This window comes from Moesziomyces antarcticus (assembly GCF_000747765.1).
Source record: "Moesziomyces antarcticus DNA, scaffold: scaffold_v10005, strain JCM 10317, whole genome shotgun sequence".
Lineage (NCBI taxonomy): Eukaryota > Fungi > Basidiomycota > Ustilaginomycetes > Ustilaginales > Ustilaginaceae > Moesziomyces > Moesziomyces antarcticus.
Window position 1 is genome coordinate 505678 of NW_014639005.1, and position 15363 is coordinate 521040.

The 15363-nt window shown below is 61.8% G+C and overlaps 5 protein-coding genes across 5 annotated transcripts; 4 read left to right on the plus strand and 1 right to left on the minus strand.

Annotated features, from left to right (window-relative positions):
* Nucleotides 1-544: 544 nt before the first annotated feature.
* PAN0_005d2658 (SH3 domain-containing protein) lies at nt 545-2378 on the minus strand (the record flags this gene model as incomplete). Its single annotated transcript, XM_014801898.1, has 2 exons — nt 545-2072; nt 2146-2378. The coding sequence occupies 2 exons, from the start codon at nt 2376-2378 to the stop codon at nt 545-547; spliced, it is 1761 nt and encodes a 586-aa protein (XP_014657384.1).
* A 755-nt stretch (nt 2379-3133) lies between these two features.
* On the plus strand, nt 3134-3981 carry PAN0_005c2659 (uncharacterized protein; the record flags this gene model as incomplete). Its single annotated transcript, XM_014801899.1, has 2 exons — nt 3134-3727; nt 3808-3981. 2 exons carry the CDS (start codon nt 3134-3136, stop codon nt 3979-3981), a joined length of 768 nt encoding a protein of 255 aa, XP_014657385.1.
* A 1262-nt stretch (nt 3982-5243) lies between these two features.
* On the plus strand, nt 5244-10166 carry PAN0_005c2660 (cysteine proteinase; the record flags this gene model as incomplete). Its single annotated transcript, XM_014801900.1, has 5 exons — nt 5244-5411; nt 5552-5626; nt 5858-5915; nt 6292-6663; nt 6769-10166. The coding sequence occupies 5 exons, from the start codon at nt 5244-5246 to the stop codon at nt 10164-10166; spliced, it is 4071 nt and encodes a 1356-aa protein (XP_014657386.1).
* Nucleotides 10167-11637: 1471 nt separating this feature from the next.
* On the plus strand, nt 11638-11994 carry PAN0_005c2661 (uncharacterized protein; the record flags this gene model as incomplete). The annotated part of the gene is made up of 1 exon (XM_014801901.1): nt 11638-11994. The coding sequence occupies one exon, from the start codon at nt 11638-11640 to the stop codon at nt 11992-11994; it is 357 nt and encodes a 118-aa protein (XP_014657387.1).
* Nucleotides 11995-13088: 1094 nt separating this feature from the next.
* On the plus strand, nt 13089-15347 carry PAN0_005c2662 (mitochondrial Rho 1; the record flags this gene model as incomplete). The annotated part of the gene is made up of 1 exon (XM_014801902.1): nt 13089-15347. The coding sequence occupies one exon, from the start codon at nt 13089-13091 to the stop codon at nt 15345-15347; it is 2259 nt and encodes a 752-aa protein (XP_014657388.1).
* Between the last annotated feature and the right edge of the window lie 16 nt (nt 15348-15363).

Consider the following 15363-nt stretch of genomic DNA (forward strand, 5'->3'; position numbering starts at 1 on the left):
TAAAAACGACAGTTGGAACGCCAAGGGGGGGAGGATTCTCGGAGGGGGTAGTAGCTACATTGTGAACTCGACACCAGGCTGAGAAGAACCTCAGCGCCGGCTTGAAAGGGGGGGCGGAAGTCGGGGAGGGAAAGCGTGACACGGGAAGCAAAGAGAGAACAAACCAGCCTGTTCCGAGCAAGAGCGGATAAAAAGCGAGCCCTGTGCGGCCTTAGGGGGGGGAAGTCGGGGTCTCGGGAACGATTCTTGCATCCTGCACATGCAGACGGGGGCGTGCTGGTCCAGACCAGGCTACCGCCCCTGCACCAAGGATGGCAAGATCGTGAGCCCACCGATAGAGTTGAGGGGAAGGGGGGGAAGGGGGAAAAGGCTGCGGGCTCGCGCTTTGGGCAGAACAGACTGGGAGGGGACAAAATACCGGGAGGGAACACAAGAGCATCAGGCAATATCACCTGACACACTCACACACACGACAGCTTCCGCCCGGGATGAGGAGGAGAGCCATCGTACGCGCAAGGGGAAAGAGAAAGTGGGACAGCAGCGTCTAGTGACGGCTGTGCGCGTCCGAGGTGAATCCGCCTTCTTCGGCGGTGACGGCGCCGTCGGCTGACGAAGTGACGCCGCCCTCGTTGGCGCTGGTGACGCCGCCGCTGGTGGAGCCGCCGAGGTTCTCGCCCGAGCCCGAGGTGCCGCCCTTGGTCGAGGTGACACAGACGAGCGGGAACGCGCCCTCGCCGCCCGCCTCGGTGCGGCCGAGCGCCCAGCCGTCATCGTAGAGCCTCTGCACAGTGACGACGTCGTCGGGCTGCAGCGTGATCTCGTCGTTGAGCGTGGCGTTGTACGGGTAGATGGCCACGACGGTCTCGCCGGGGCAGATGTCGTGCGACGAGTACTGGTCCTTGACCGCAGGGATGGTGGTGCCACGTCCGTCGGTGCCCGTCTCGCCGCTCATGGCGCTGTTCGGACGCTCGTCCGCCGAGTCGCGCCCCTTGGCAGCCGCAACGGCAGCAGCACCCGTGAGCGCACCCACGCCGGCGGCATTGGCGAACTTGGCGTCCGTCGAGGGCCGGCCGAGCTCGGGCGACTTGAGCATGGCCTCCTCGCTCTGGATCCAGGGGCGCTCGACGTGGCTCTCGTTGGCAGCGTCGCCGTAGATGGTGTTCTTCTCCGTGTCGCCCTTATCGCCGCGCCTGCGGAAGCAGAGCAGCGCAAGCAGCGCACCGAGCAGAGCCGCGCCTACGCAGCAGCCCACGATGATGCCGGCGAGCTCGGCCTTGCTGAACACCTGGTCGTTGGCACTCACGAGCTGCTGACCCTCGCCTGCCATGTTGGCACCCGCAGCGCCCATGGCGGCGGTGGACGATGCAGCCGCACCACTGGCACGCGACGAGCCTCCGTTGGCGCCGTTGCTACCGTTGCCGGTGTTGCCACCGTTGGTAGCGGTGGCCGAGGCAGCCGCGCCGGTGACGGTGGCCGAGTTGGCCGAGGCGGAAGCGCCGGCGGCGGCGGTGGACTGAGCGGCGCCAGGCACGTTGGTAGCAATGGTGGTGGTGGGGCGGATGGTAGCCGCGAGCGGGTGACCCCACTGGGCGCACTGGGAGAGATCGGTGCGCGACTCGGTGCAGCAGGGGGGCGGCGTGAGGCCTCCGGCGGGGTCGCAGAAGGCGCAGAGCTGGTCGATCGAGTAGCCAAAGCCGCAGCTGCCTTCGTTCTCGATGCCGGTGGCGCACGAGTTGACGTTGGTGGTGGCGAGCGAGCTGTAGTCGGTGCAGGTGTAGTAGTCGTTGGAGAGCGTGTCTTGTCGGACGCTACGCTGGAACGAGTTGAGCTCGTTGGTGGAGCGGCAGTAGGCGGTGTTGTCGACAATGTCCTCCTCGGACGAGGCGAACTGGTTGCACGTCTCCTGGCAGACGAGCGTGGGAGGCACCTCGGCGGTGCAGCCGGACTGGAACGACGCCTCGGAGAACTGCGAGCAGAAGACGGTCTGCTGCCACTGCACCGTGACGTTCTGGGCGAGCGTCGTGTTGCAGCCGAGGCCGTCCTGGATCTTGTCGTTGTAGTAGCCATTTTGCCTGCAGTAGCGAAGGGGGAGAGGTCAGCCTGTGTGGTTGTGGCCTGTGTGAGACTTGGCGGGGCCCAACTTACGAGGTCATGTAGTACTGGAAGAGGCTGTCAAAGGAAGCGACATCTGTGACGGTCTCGAAGAAGCCGAATTCGGACGAGAGGTTGCTCGGGCGCACAAAGTTGTTCTGGAAGGATGGGCACATGGAGCTGCCCTTGAGGCTGATGCACGACTCTGATGCGGCGAGGGCTGTGGAGGCGAGAAGCGCGGCGGGCAGCGCAACAGCCGCCATCTTGACGGCGCGTGACGATGGCATCGTGGCGAGGTTGGTTGTATGTCCAGAGCGGGGCGGTGGGCGAGCGAGAAGGCGTTTAGAGATCCAGTGTGAGAGAAGAACGATCCGAGAGAAAAGACAGTTGCTATGTAGCCAGAACAGCTGATTCGATGTTTGAAAAGCGAAAGCTGAAAGTGGTTGATGGTTGGAAAGAGAGAGACGAAGAGCTTGTCGAGCTGAATAGAGAACGTGAACGAGTTGGATACTTGGGAAGGGGGAGGGGGGGCTTAGGGGATAGAGAGAGGAGTGGAATGGATGGTATGGAGAAGAGAGGAGGGAAGGGACGATGGTGGAGAACCAAGATGGCGTCGAGACCAGATGGGACGCGAAGAGATGCTCTCTGGACGCGGCGAGCAGCAGAGGGGAGGGTTGGGGTTACGCGAGGAGCAGGTGAGACTACAAAGCGTGGAAAGCGTAGGCTAGAAGGGCGCTCTCGAGTGGTGCAGAGGTGGCGGGGTTCGGCGAGCTGCAAAGATCGACGACGAGCAGGATGCGGCGAGTGAGGCGGCCGAGGGAGGAGAGCGTCGTAGCGGCGATGGCGAGCGGGCGAGCGGCCAAAGGAGGAGGGGAGGCTCGGAGCGCTGCAGGAGCGGCAGGAGCAAGATGGAGCGAGACCGAGAGAGAGACGGAGAGGGGAGACGGAGCCTTTGATGGTTCGGGCTTGATGCAGAGCGCTATGCAGCCGTTCCGAGCGTCTGACCGAGCTGCCTTTTGCACTGCTTTTGGCTCGTTGGGTCATGCGCCGCTGCGCATCGAGGCATCCCACAGGCAGGCAGCGCACATCTTCATGGCATGGCGTGGCATGGCGTGGCATGGCGTGGCATGGCATGGCCGGCTCCCTGGCTGGCTGGCTGGTCTTCGGAGAGGCATGCATGCCGTGCGCCTACGATACCTACATTTTTCAATCACTCCCCAAGTCGCCTGTCGGCTCAACCGAGGCGCAAGGCACCACCCCAGCCAGGAGAGCAGCACGCAGACAGCAGACAGGCACGCACACCCGCAGCCATCAAAAGTCAAAGTCAAAAAATGTGTTGGACTCAGCGCGGGAAGCACGTATCTCAAGGCACGCGCCTGTTCGCCAGCTCGCTCGCAGCTCTCCATTCCCGAGCGGCGCCTCTCCCCAAATTGGCAGGCAGGCAGCCAGTCCAAGCGGCGCTACCGATTGCGACGTCCGAGCCGAGCTGCAGACGCTGCGTCGTGAGGCCCGCTCGAAAATTCCCTCTGTCGCTTCGGCTCCATGCCGATGCTTCCCTTCGCACGCCCTGCTGCCGCTGCCAAGACGAGCAAGCGCTTTTTCTGGCACATGGGCTTGCAAGTTGCAAGGCTTCATCGTGGGTTTTGGCAGTGGAGCGAGCTGCATCGGCCAAGCTGTCAGAATGGTTGCACTTTGCGCTCCGCTGCGGCGACCGAGGCGCTCGCAGCCGTCGTTTCCCACGCAGTCCGAGCCGTCATCGGTGCAGCCTGCAAGCTGACATTCAAGCCCGCTGCGTACATCCACCACATACCTCACAAGCTCGTCCGCAGTCGGCCGACCGAGCCTGCGACACCCATCTTGCTGGCCACCACGAGCAATCTGGAACCCTGATCATCATGCGCTCGGCCATGTCGTGCGAAAGAGACTCAATTAATCTTACGTCGATTCTCAGCAACGCTGTCCAGGCGGCTATACACGAGCAGAGTCAAGATGGTCGTCAGTGTGGAGAGAGAGAGAGAGAGAGAGAGAGCGGAGGTGTGGCCACGTTGGACGTGATGCGCTCCGGCGTTGCGATGCAGCTGAAGCCGAGGCCGAGTAGGACGTGCCCTCTGCCGTTGTGCCTGCGCACGCGGGGTCCCGAGCTGAGACGCGTCCGAGCTGCCTCTCTTGCTCCGAGACCCTGTCTTGGATCTTTTTGGCAGGTGGTCGCGTCGGATCGTCTGAGCTGAGGTTGGCTACGGCTGCACGAACACGTCGGTGGCATGGGTCTCAACCTTTTGTGGTCGTCGTCATCGCCACGCACACGCTCGGACTAAGTTACGGTGCGTCTCGACGGCCCCGCCGACCGACAGCGCGGATGCATTTCGGCTCTCCCGCTACTGCCAACAATTCACGATTCAGTGTATGGATTTCATGCTTTGCATCTTGCGTTCAGAATGCAGCCGGCATGCGCTCGCCCGGCGTTTCAGCTCGCACGCCTGGGCTCGCGTCCATTCGGCCTCAGACTATCGCGCTCCGCTCCGAACCACCCCTGTCAGCCTCCGCCGTCGCCCACTCAAGCTCGAACGACCCTGTGCTTGTGTTCTGTCTGGCAGTAGAGTGAGAGGAGGGGCATCCGGAGTGGAGGCGGTGCCGGCATTGACGAGCTGCACCCTGTCGATCCCTCTCGGATCCCATTGTCTAGCAGCCCTCGCTTGTGTGACGGGGCGGACCATGGCACCGAAGCGTCTCTCGAGCGCTGTGTCGTGTTCCGAGCGCCTGGGGCTGTCGAGGCGAGGAGGGCCGACTCGTATCGGCGTGTTCTATGCAAGGGGGGGGGGGCGGGTTCGGCGCGCAACGAGCGTCGTTGTCCGTCGAGAGGAAATCGCCGATCCGCTCTGGTGGTGCGGTGAATTTCATGGCAGCATTTCGAGCGCGAATTTCCCTGTCCGGACTGGCGAAACGAAACGGAGACCACCTTCTGAAGTGGTCGCAAAGCAGACCGCGCCCACCACATCCGGACTCGCCGTCAACACCAGATTTCGCGGCTGGTGGGTTCGCCTGGACCGCCCAGGGCACACTGCAAGCCTGACGAACGGTGAACAGCCGACGATTCGAACACGGCTGCTTCCGAGGAGGAGCCGCAGCGAGGCGAGAAAGAAACGGCGACAAAAATGTTAGAGCGCAAGCCTAATCAAGACTTCATTTCCTCGAGCGTCTGCGCGGGCGCGATCACTCCCCGCTTCCGCTTCAGCATGCCGCTCATGAGTACCAACGAGTCGCACGACACCCCTGCCCAGGGTGCGGATCATTCGACGGCATCGAAGCTAATAGCCAACTCCGTACGGCGACTCAAGGCTCGTCGACAGGGTCGGAACAGGGTCAAATCGCGACCACAGCGCGCTGCAACCCGCTAGTGGCTGCGAAAGGGGTCAAGGCGTGTCGTGTAAAGCGCCGCTGATTTCACGCTGATCAACGAGAGCGGCGCGTCATTGCTTCCGGCCCGCTGGCGGTAGAGCCACTGCCGCAGATCCAGCTCTCTCCCTCGGCCAAGCCGGTCCGCGCTCAACACCTGTTTGCTCTGCTCTCAACTTTGCGCAGCCTGCTACGTCTGACGGCGCTGTCTGATGCTTTTGGGCGAGGAGAGCAATCCTCGACGAGAGTTGCTGGCCCGGCCACTGCACCCACCGCCGCGCTGCCGAATCGACTTGCGAGTTGCGAGCTGCGGTGAGGCCTGAGGCTCAGTCACCTCTTTTTGGACCTGATTTGGATTTTCGCGCTTGCGCAGCGTCGAGCTCAAGCATCCAAAGAGGCTCGCGAAGAGCCACGTCTCGACTCGAGCATCCGTGCGAATCCTCAGCCGGCCGTTTTTTTCATCGCACCGCCGCGCTTCCCTCACGCTTCTCTTCCCGCTGCGCTGTGGTGCCTCATCAGGGTCGCTCGAGTCCACGCAAGCAGCCAAAAGCAGAAATTCACGCTTCAAAATCCACTCTCTCCTCTGCCCAAGCTCAGTTCTGCTTTGCCCTGTCGTGCTGTGCTGCGCTGAGCTCCGTTGCGCTACGTTGCGCCTTGGCCTCTCAAATTCAATTCGGCAGTGCACATCCGCAGCCTTTGCTCCACCCCGCCTTCCGCACCCTCCATCTCGTCTTCCGTCGTCGTCGTCGTCGCCCTCCATACATCCCTTTCCTTCACGACCCTCTCGTTCTCAATTTGGACGCTCAGTCGGATTCGCACAAGCTGCGCGTGCCGACCGTCTGGGACACTCCATCCTCACCGTCCTCGTTCTTTTGCGATCGACCACACCGGGTCTCTTTTTCGAGCCGCGCACGGGCAACCTCGGCCCCGCTCAATCCGCACTTCGACTGAATACACCACCTCTTTATCGAGATCTCCTGGCCATCTCATCTCACTCCCTCGCGACAAAGCCGGCCGCAGCATCCTCATCTCCTAGCAGCAGATATACCTCGTCTGCCACGCTGGTTGTTTCTTCGATCTCGACCCGCTCGGCAATATCTCGAACTCCGGCCGACCAGAAGGCTGTCGTCCTAAAGAGGCCTCCGCTCCATTCACCTTCTTTCGACTGTAGTCGTGGCTGTACGGACCATCAAGCTTGCCGGTTGTGTCACCCTCACTCACATTGCCAAGCACCTGCACCTGCACTTCCCAGGCTTCCGCACCCGCAATCTATAACATAGATAGCTCGACCCCCGCACCCTCCTTCCACCCACAACACAGCCGCCAAAATGGATCCGCATCTCGACCCCACCACCGCCCTGGTCAACCCAGACACGGACAAGAATGCCAGCCCCATGGAGGTAGAAGAGCCCGTCTCGGTGCACGATGCAAAGGCCTTCGCCGAGAAGCACCTCGCCGACCTCGGCCAGGAAGAGGCCGACTTCGCCGTATGCACCTGGAAGATCAAGGGTTGGCGCACGCTCGATAAGCGCATCACCGGCCCCGAGTTCGAGTGCGGCGGCCATCGCTGGCGAATCCTCCTCTTCCCCTTCGGCAACTCCAACGGCCAGCCCAACGATATGGTCTCGGTCTACCTCGACTACGCCGATCCCAAAGGCTCGCCTGAGGGCTGGCACGTCTGCGCACAGTTTGCCCTCGTCATCTCAAATCCACACGATCCCACCATCTTCTCCACAAGCCAGGCCCACCACCGCTTCACCGCAGAGGAGATGGATTGGGGCTTCACCCGCTTCAACGAGCTTCGCAAACTCGCCGTACCCACCGACGGTCGCAGCCGCCCCATCATCGAAAACGACTGCGCCGACGTCACCGCCTACGTCCGCGTCCTCAAGGACCCCACCGGCGTCCTCTGGCACAACTTTATCAACTACGACAGCAAGAAGGAAACCGGCTACGTCGGCCTCAAAAATCAGGGCGCCACCTGCTACATGAACTCGCTCCTCCAGTCGCTCTTCTGCACACACTACTTCCGCAAGGCCGTCTACCAAATACCCACCGAGGGCGACGTGCCATCCGAGAGCGTGGCCCTCGCGCTCCAACGCGTCTTCTACCTCCTCCAAACCTCGGATCAGCCCGTAGGCACCAACGAGCTCACAAAGTCGTTCGGCTGGAAGTCGCTCGACAGCTTCCTCCAGCACGACGTCCAGGAGTTCAACCGTGTCCTCCAGGAGAAGCTCGAGACCAAGATGAAGGGCACCGCCGCCGACGGCGCCATTACTCGCCTGTTTGTCGGCAAGATGAAGTCCTACCTCAGGTGTGTCAACGTCGACTACGAATCTTCGCGATCCGAAGACTTCTACGACATCCAGCTCAACGTCAAGGGCATGAACAACCTCGCAGACTCCTTCCGCGACTATGTCCAGACCGAGATGCTCGAGGGCGACAACAAGTACCACGCCGAGGGCTACGGCCTCCAAGACGCAAAGAAGGGCGTCATCTTTGAAAAGTTCCCGCCCGTCCTCCACCTCCAGCTCAAGCGTTTCGAGTACGACATTGAGAAGGACTCGATGGTCAAGATCAACGACCGACACGAGTTCCCGCTCGACATCGACCTCGCCGACTACATCGACAAGGAGTCGCCCGTCAGCAACGAGGACTGGAAGTACCGCCTCCACGGCGTCCTCGTCCACTCGGGCGACCTCCACGGCGGCCACTACTTTGCGCTCCTCAAGCCCGAGAAGGACAGCAACTGGTTCAAGTTTGACGACGACCGTGTCACGCCCGTCACCGAGAAGGAGGTGCTCGAGGACAACTACGGCGGCGAGATCCCCAACGGCCACCCCGCCGGCCAGATTGGCGCGCGTGCGCCCGTCCGGGCCATGAAGCGCTTCACTAACGCCTACATGCTGGTCTACGTGCGCGAGCGCGACATTGACGAGGTGCTCAAGCCCATGGCTCCCGAAGACACGCCCGTCCACTTGCGCCAGCGCCTCGAGGACGAGCGTCTCCAGATGGAGGCGCGCAAGCGCGAGCGCGAGGAGCAGCACCTCTACCTCACCGTCAAGCTCATCACCGAAGACACCTTCCGCGGTCATCAGGGCTTCGACCTCGCCACTTTTGAGGAGCGCAACTTGCCAGCGACGGACCTGCCTACGTTCCGCGTGCTCAAGAACGAGCTCTACCTCAACTTCAAGTCGCGCATCGCTGCGCAGTACAACCTGCCCGAGGACCTCATCCGCATGTGGGTGCTCGTCAACCGCCAGAACAAGACGGTGCGACCGGACACCGTGGTGCCCGAGAACGACCCCAACCTCACGCTCGAGACGGTGCGCGACCGTATGGCGTCGCGCCAGCACGACCTGCGCCTCTTCCTCGAGGTCATCAACAACGACATTCCCAACAACGAGGCGAATCCGTCCATGATGATCTTCCTCAAGTACTTTGACACCTCGAGGCAGACGCTGCTCGGCGTGTCGCGCGTCTACGTCCAGCGACACATGAAGGTGGGCGACCTGGCACCCACCATCAACGAGCTCATGCGCTGGCCGCCAACCACGCAGGTCAAGCTGTTTGAGGAGATCAAGCCGGGCATGATCGAGCAGATGAAGCCCAAGGCGACCTTCGCCCAGAGCGAGATCCAGGACGGCGATGTGATCTGCTTCCAGATCGAGCTCTCGGAGAAGGACGCGCACGACTACGAGTCGCAGTCGCTCTACTCGAATCCCATCCAGTTCTACGACTTTTTGCAGAACCAGATCAAGGTGCTCTTCAAGCCGCGCTTCGAGGACGTCGAGTACAAGGCCGAGTTCGAGCTGACGCTGAGCAAGAAGATGACCTACGACATGATGGCCGCCAAAGCGGGCGAGCGTCTCAAGCACGACCCGTTCAAGCTGCGCTTCACCACGGGCAACGGGCCCAACGGCACGCCCAAGACGGTGCTCAAGCGCACCGCCAACCAGACGGTCAACGAGATCGTCTCGCCGAGCTACATCCAGGGCCAGGCGTCGCTGCTGTACTACGAGCTGCTCGACGTGAGCATCATCGAGCTCGAGACCAAGCGCAGCCTCAAGATCGTCTGGACGGGCGCCAACAACAAGGAGGAGTCGGTGCACTCGTTCCTGCTGCCCAAGACGGCGACGATCGTCGAGGTGACGGACCACCTGGCCAAGCTGGTCAAGCTCGACCCCAACGGCAGCCAGAAGGTGCGGCTCTTCGAGGCGGTGCTCAACGGCCGCCAGCAGCGCGAGTTCAACGGCGTCGAGATGATCGGCAACATTGGCGAGAATGCGGAGCTGTTTGCGGAGGAGGTGTCGCTGGACGAGCTCAGCCTCACCGAGGACGACAAGGTGATCAACGCCTTCCACTTTAGCAAGGAGCTGGTGCGCACGCACGGCGTGCCGTTCCGGTTCGTCGTCAAGCGCAACGAGCCGTTCCGCGAGACGAGGCGGCGTCTGCAGGAGCGCCTCGAGGTGCCGGAGAAGGAGTTTGCAAAGTACCGCTTCGCGCTCGTGCAGTCGTCGACGTACAAGCAGCCGACGTACCTCGAGGACGACGACCTGCTGTACGAGCACAAGTTCCAGCCCGACGACGCGCTCGGCCTCGATCACCTCGACCGCTCCGGTCGCGCAGGCCGCTTCGGCAACAATGTCGTCCAGGACAAGGGCATCCGCATCCGCAGCTGAGCACGTCATCCCGCTCCAGCTATTCCATTTCTCACTTCCCTTTTTCCCTGATCGCTCGCATCATGTGTGTCACATTTTTTCCATTCTCTCAATCTGCCTCTCAATCTGCCCAGACCGTTCACAGTTTTGTACCTTTTGTCTGACGTGTCTGACGTGGATTCAATGGTGTGCCATTCATCGATGTGGGTATGGAGGGTTGGGTAGAAGTTTGAAGGAGGGTGTGGAGAATGTCTTCGTGTGAGCGCGAGCCTTCCAACCCCAACTTTGTGGGGAAGAAAGGCGGACTTGCGCCGACGAAAAGTTGATGGGATCAGGACGACATTGTGCGCTCCACCGCCACGCAAAGCGTTGCAGTAAGCAGGCAACGACCGAGTTCCTGTCTTCCATACGCTACAAGGCGCACACTCTCCCATAGCTCGGGCTGAGCAGACAATGCATAGCGACAAACATGGCGGTGGCTTCCAGTCCAAGAGTAGTCTCGCGTCGAGTTGGCTCCCCTCACGCCCCGCTGAGACGTGGGGAGAGACGCCACCGATTGCACTCAAGCCTTCACCTCGCCCCAAAGGACGAAGTTGAGCATCCTCCTATCCCCGAACATGCGACCTAGCAAAAGCTGGTGCAGTCTGCAGCCGTGACGTACGCTCGTCCGCGAGGACTAACGCACATCTAAACCTGATCTTCTTTGGCGGCCCGATTCCATTCTCTACGCCCGGTTCATGCATCGTCATCCCCACCCTTAGCAAGCCAACTTTCCGACCCACAACGCATACAGCCCCCGCGAGAGATGACCGCATTACAACCGCTATCGTAGCAACACCCGAAGACGTCACTACTAGAGCGATTGCAAGGTGCCCAAAGCATGCACCCAGCATGCTTCTCCGCAGCACAGCAGACCTACGAGACCGTGTATCCTCTTCCTTGCCCGAGCCCACATTTGGGTGGAGGGTGGTGTCGTGGGATTGCCTAGCTCGAGCGCTGTAGACCGCGGAGAAGTGGACAAGATGAGGATGCACGGGGCCTTGTCATACGTCCCGCAGACGCCGTATGCACCGCAGGAAAGAAGCCAACGAGTTCCCAGAGGGGGTGGTGACGACGACGACATGCCAAGGCTTGACGAGAGATCCATTTCTGGTGTGGGCACTTTGTGTCACGATGCGGGGCCAAAAGCCCCCGTGACGGCCAGCGCGCTGACGCTTCAACTCGCCCAGCTAGAGCAGATGTGACGGAGAGAAGCCCGCGGTGAGCCCGGCCGCGACCTCACCGAAGCGAGGACGACACGGGAACATCACGGTCCCTCCGGAGATCAAGGAGCGGCCTCGGCAGCACGAGCCGAAAAGGTAGGAGGAGTACGCGGACCTTCCCACTCGCATGGGCCCGCCCGAGGGCAGGCCAGTTGAAGGCGCATCGAAGACCGATGCGCCGGCGAGTAACGGTGGCCTTTGGACTGGAAGCCACGTTCATGCTTGCGCGAATGTCGTCGCTCGGTCGTTGCTTGGTTGACGGTATGCACGAGCGATCGAAGACAAGAACTACGTACCTGAACAAGAGAGGCATCGCGCCGAAGAGCTCGACTGCCGACTCGACTGCGGGATCTGGACGCAGCGCGGGGGGACGAAGCCCAGCTCGCGAGATCTCGCTTGCGTTTCCTCGTCATGCGGCGGAGCACGCACACCATGCCGAGTCGTTCACTAGGAAAAGACCGAGCATGATGATGCGCGGACCGTCGCTCGAGGAGGCATCGTGCAGAGACGATGGCAAGACCGCCCTGGGAAAGAGCTGGAGCAAGGCGACGTTCAGCCGAGCCGCATCCTTATCCGAAGCCGAGTGACGCGATGCCGAAAGATGGGATGGGGGGAAGGATGGGGAGTGAAGGAGAGAGAGCGTAGGAGCAGGCGTGGATTCGACTCGACTCAGCCAAAAATGAGCGGTGCCTGTCACTTCTTCCCGCAGTCACTGCCGCGGCGGCGAGAAAAATCAACGAGGCAGCAGTGCTCGATCACGGCGAAACTGGTACAGTGTCGAGTCGCGAGTCCTAACAAAAAGAGCGAAAGTCAGTGTTAGAGTGCGGAGATTCCGGTGTTGGACTCCGCATATCGGAGAGGTCCGGATTAGCAATGCAGTAGGCCGGCGGCAAATGCTCCTCTGCTCCAGGCTTAGCGCTTGCATTGGAGGGTAACCGGGTGCGGCCTTGGCTCTTTTGATCGCTTGTATCAAGCATGCAAGGCTATGCAAGGCTTCAATTGGGGCAGGACAGCGGTCAAAGGTGCTCGTAAGATAGGAAAGCTTGGTGGCTGTGGGGATTGAGACCTTTTTTTCTTTTCATTTCAGGATTAAAAATCGCAGGGCTGCGCTGGAGCTTGAGGTTTTTGGCGGACGACGCGGCTGAGGCGAGCCAAAAAATGTGAGGTGTGTGTGTCTCTGAGCTCCAGCTTGAGCCAAAGTCGCTTCTGCGAGGGCGCATTCGAGTGAAGTATCTTTCGAGATGTCTGGCAACGCCGCTCTCGACACCTGAACACCAAACGTACCCTCTCTCCCACCTCGTCCTCGCTGTCCCATCTCGTCTACTCTGGTCAGCGAACGATATCAGCCACCAACAAACACACCGGACACACCTGCCCCTGTCATCGTCGCAGCGCTCCCCTTCACACGCAGTGCCGCCCGGCTCACCTCTTCGGCTCCGGCTTCTGACCAAACTCGTCTGTCGCGCCACACTCGGCAATCGCCGCGCCCTGCCGCTGCTTGCGCCCGTCGCGCCCACCCAACAGCTCGTCGGCATCCCTAGCGCGCTTCTTTTTGCCTGTACATCCGTCCGTGCGGGTCAAAGCGCCTCCTCCTTCCGCTCCAGCTTTCGGCCCCTTCGTCGTCCGTAGCTGCGCCTAGTCGCCCCGCGAGCCTGCCAGCGGCCCTAGGCATACTGTCACGATGCGCAAGGACGTGCGCATCGTCCTTGCCGGCGATCCAGATGTAGGAAAGTCCACACTGATCACCTCGCTCGTCAAAGAGGCCTACGTGGCCAAGGTGCAGAAGGTCGTACCACCCATCACGCTCCCGCCCGAGGTCGCACCGGAAGCCGTCGTAACAAAGATCGTCGATACCAGCTCCAGCCAAGAACACCGCGCCAACCTCGAATCAGAGCTGCGTCGCGCCAACGTCATCTGCATCGTCTACTCGATCTCGGCACCCTCGTCCTTCGATCGCATCCCCACCTACTGGCTGCCCTACATCCGATCGCTCGGCATCAACGTGCCCGTCATCCTCGTCGGCAACAAGATCGATCTGCGCTCCGGCGACGTCACCAACGCCGCGCTCGAAGATGAGCTCGCGCCCGTCATGGCCGAGTTCAAGGAGGTGGAGACGTGCGTCGAGTGCTCCGCACGCATCCCGCTCAACGTCAGCGAAGTGTTCTACTTTGCTCAAAAGGCCGTGCTCTACCCGACAGCGCCGCTCTACGACAGCCGCGAGCACGTGCTGAAACCGGCGTGCGTCGATGCCTTGAAACGCATCTTCCGCCTCTGCGACTCGGACAAGGACGGTCTGCTGAGCGACGCCGAGCTCAACGAGTTCCAGAGCAAGTGCTTCGACACGCCGCTCCAGGCGCAGGAGCTCGAGGGCATCAAGGACCTCGTCATGCACGCTCCCGTCGCCGGCATGCGATACAGCCACGAAAACGCCAGCGTCGCCGCTTCCGGCTCGAGCATCAACGGCGACGCGCCCGCCCACCACCCGCATCTGCGCGAGGGCAGCCTCACCATGGCCGGCTTCCTCTACCTCCACACGCTCTTCATCCAGCGCGGGCGTCTCGAGACCACATGGACCGTGCTGCGCACTTTCGGCTACGGTGCCGATCTCACACTCGAGGACTCGTTTGTCAAGCCTGCGTTTGCGGTGCCACCAGAGTGCTCGGTGGAGCTCTCGCCGCTGGGCTACCAGTTCCTCACCGACATCTTTGAGGTGCACGACAAGGACCGCGACGGCGCGCTCAGCGAGGAAGAGCTCGACAGCCTCTTCATCACCGCGCCCGACAGCCGCCACCCGTGGCAGGGCACCGGCTTCCCTGCGTCCACGATCACCGACGAGCACGGCGCCGTTACGCTCCAGGGCTGGCTTGCGCAGTGGAGCATGACCACACTGCTCGACCATCGTACCACGCTCGCCTACCTCGCCTACCTCGGGTACCCGTCTTTTCCGCTGTCGGGTTCGTCGGCAAGCACATCGGCGCCCTCGCCCACACCACTCACGCCTACCGGGCCGCCGGGATCGCGGCCTTCGCGCAACCACGCACCATCACCACCTTCCACCACCTCGGCGCTCAAGCTGACGCGGCCAAGAAAGACGGACAAGAAGAAGAAGGGTGCGATCCAGCGCAGCGTCTTCCTGGGCTTTGTGCTCGGTGCGGCGGGGAGCGGCAAGACGGCGATGCTGCGCAACATGGTGGGCAAGCGCTTCGAGAGCGCATACGAGCCCACGCAAAAGATGATGAGCGTGGTGAGCACGGTGGAGCAGGCGGGTGCGGAGCGCTATCTGGTGCTGCAGGAGTTTGGATCGCGGTACGAGGCCGAGGTGCTGCGCAATACGGCCAAGCTTTCGGCGGCGGACGTGATTGTATTCGTGTACGACTCGAGCGACACCAACTCGTTCAGCTACATTTCGAATCTTCGCCAGCAGTATCCGCTGCTGCAGTCGATGCCGTCGCTGTTTGTGGCGACCAAGGCGGATCTGGATCTGGCGCAGCAACGGCACGAGGTGCAGCCCGACTCGTACTGCCGAAAGCTGGGGCTCAAGATCCCTGGGCTTGGAGCGGGACCGCTCAACATCAGCATCCGCGATGGACAGGTGGCCGATCTGTATGGGCTCATCTGTGCCATCGCCGTCGATCCCAAGGGGGCCGTGCAGGGGGGCAACGACCGCAACGCGCTCAGCTTCAGCACGAACCGATGGCAGTTTTGGGGCTACATCGGTCTCGTCGTCGTCGGCGGCGGAGGAGCCGTGTGGATCTGCGCTCGCGTGCTCAAGGTGCCCATCGGCAGCACGCTCGGGTTTGGCAGCACCACGTCGCAAGCAGGTTGGTGGCCGTCGCGGTCGGATGCGCGCGGCGCAGGCGCTTCAGACGCCACGAGGATCTCGGGCTGGCTCGACTGGATCCGCTGGCAAGGGTCATCCAACGTTCGCACCGAGCTCTGATCAGCATGACTCCGTG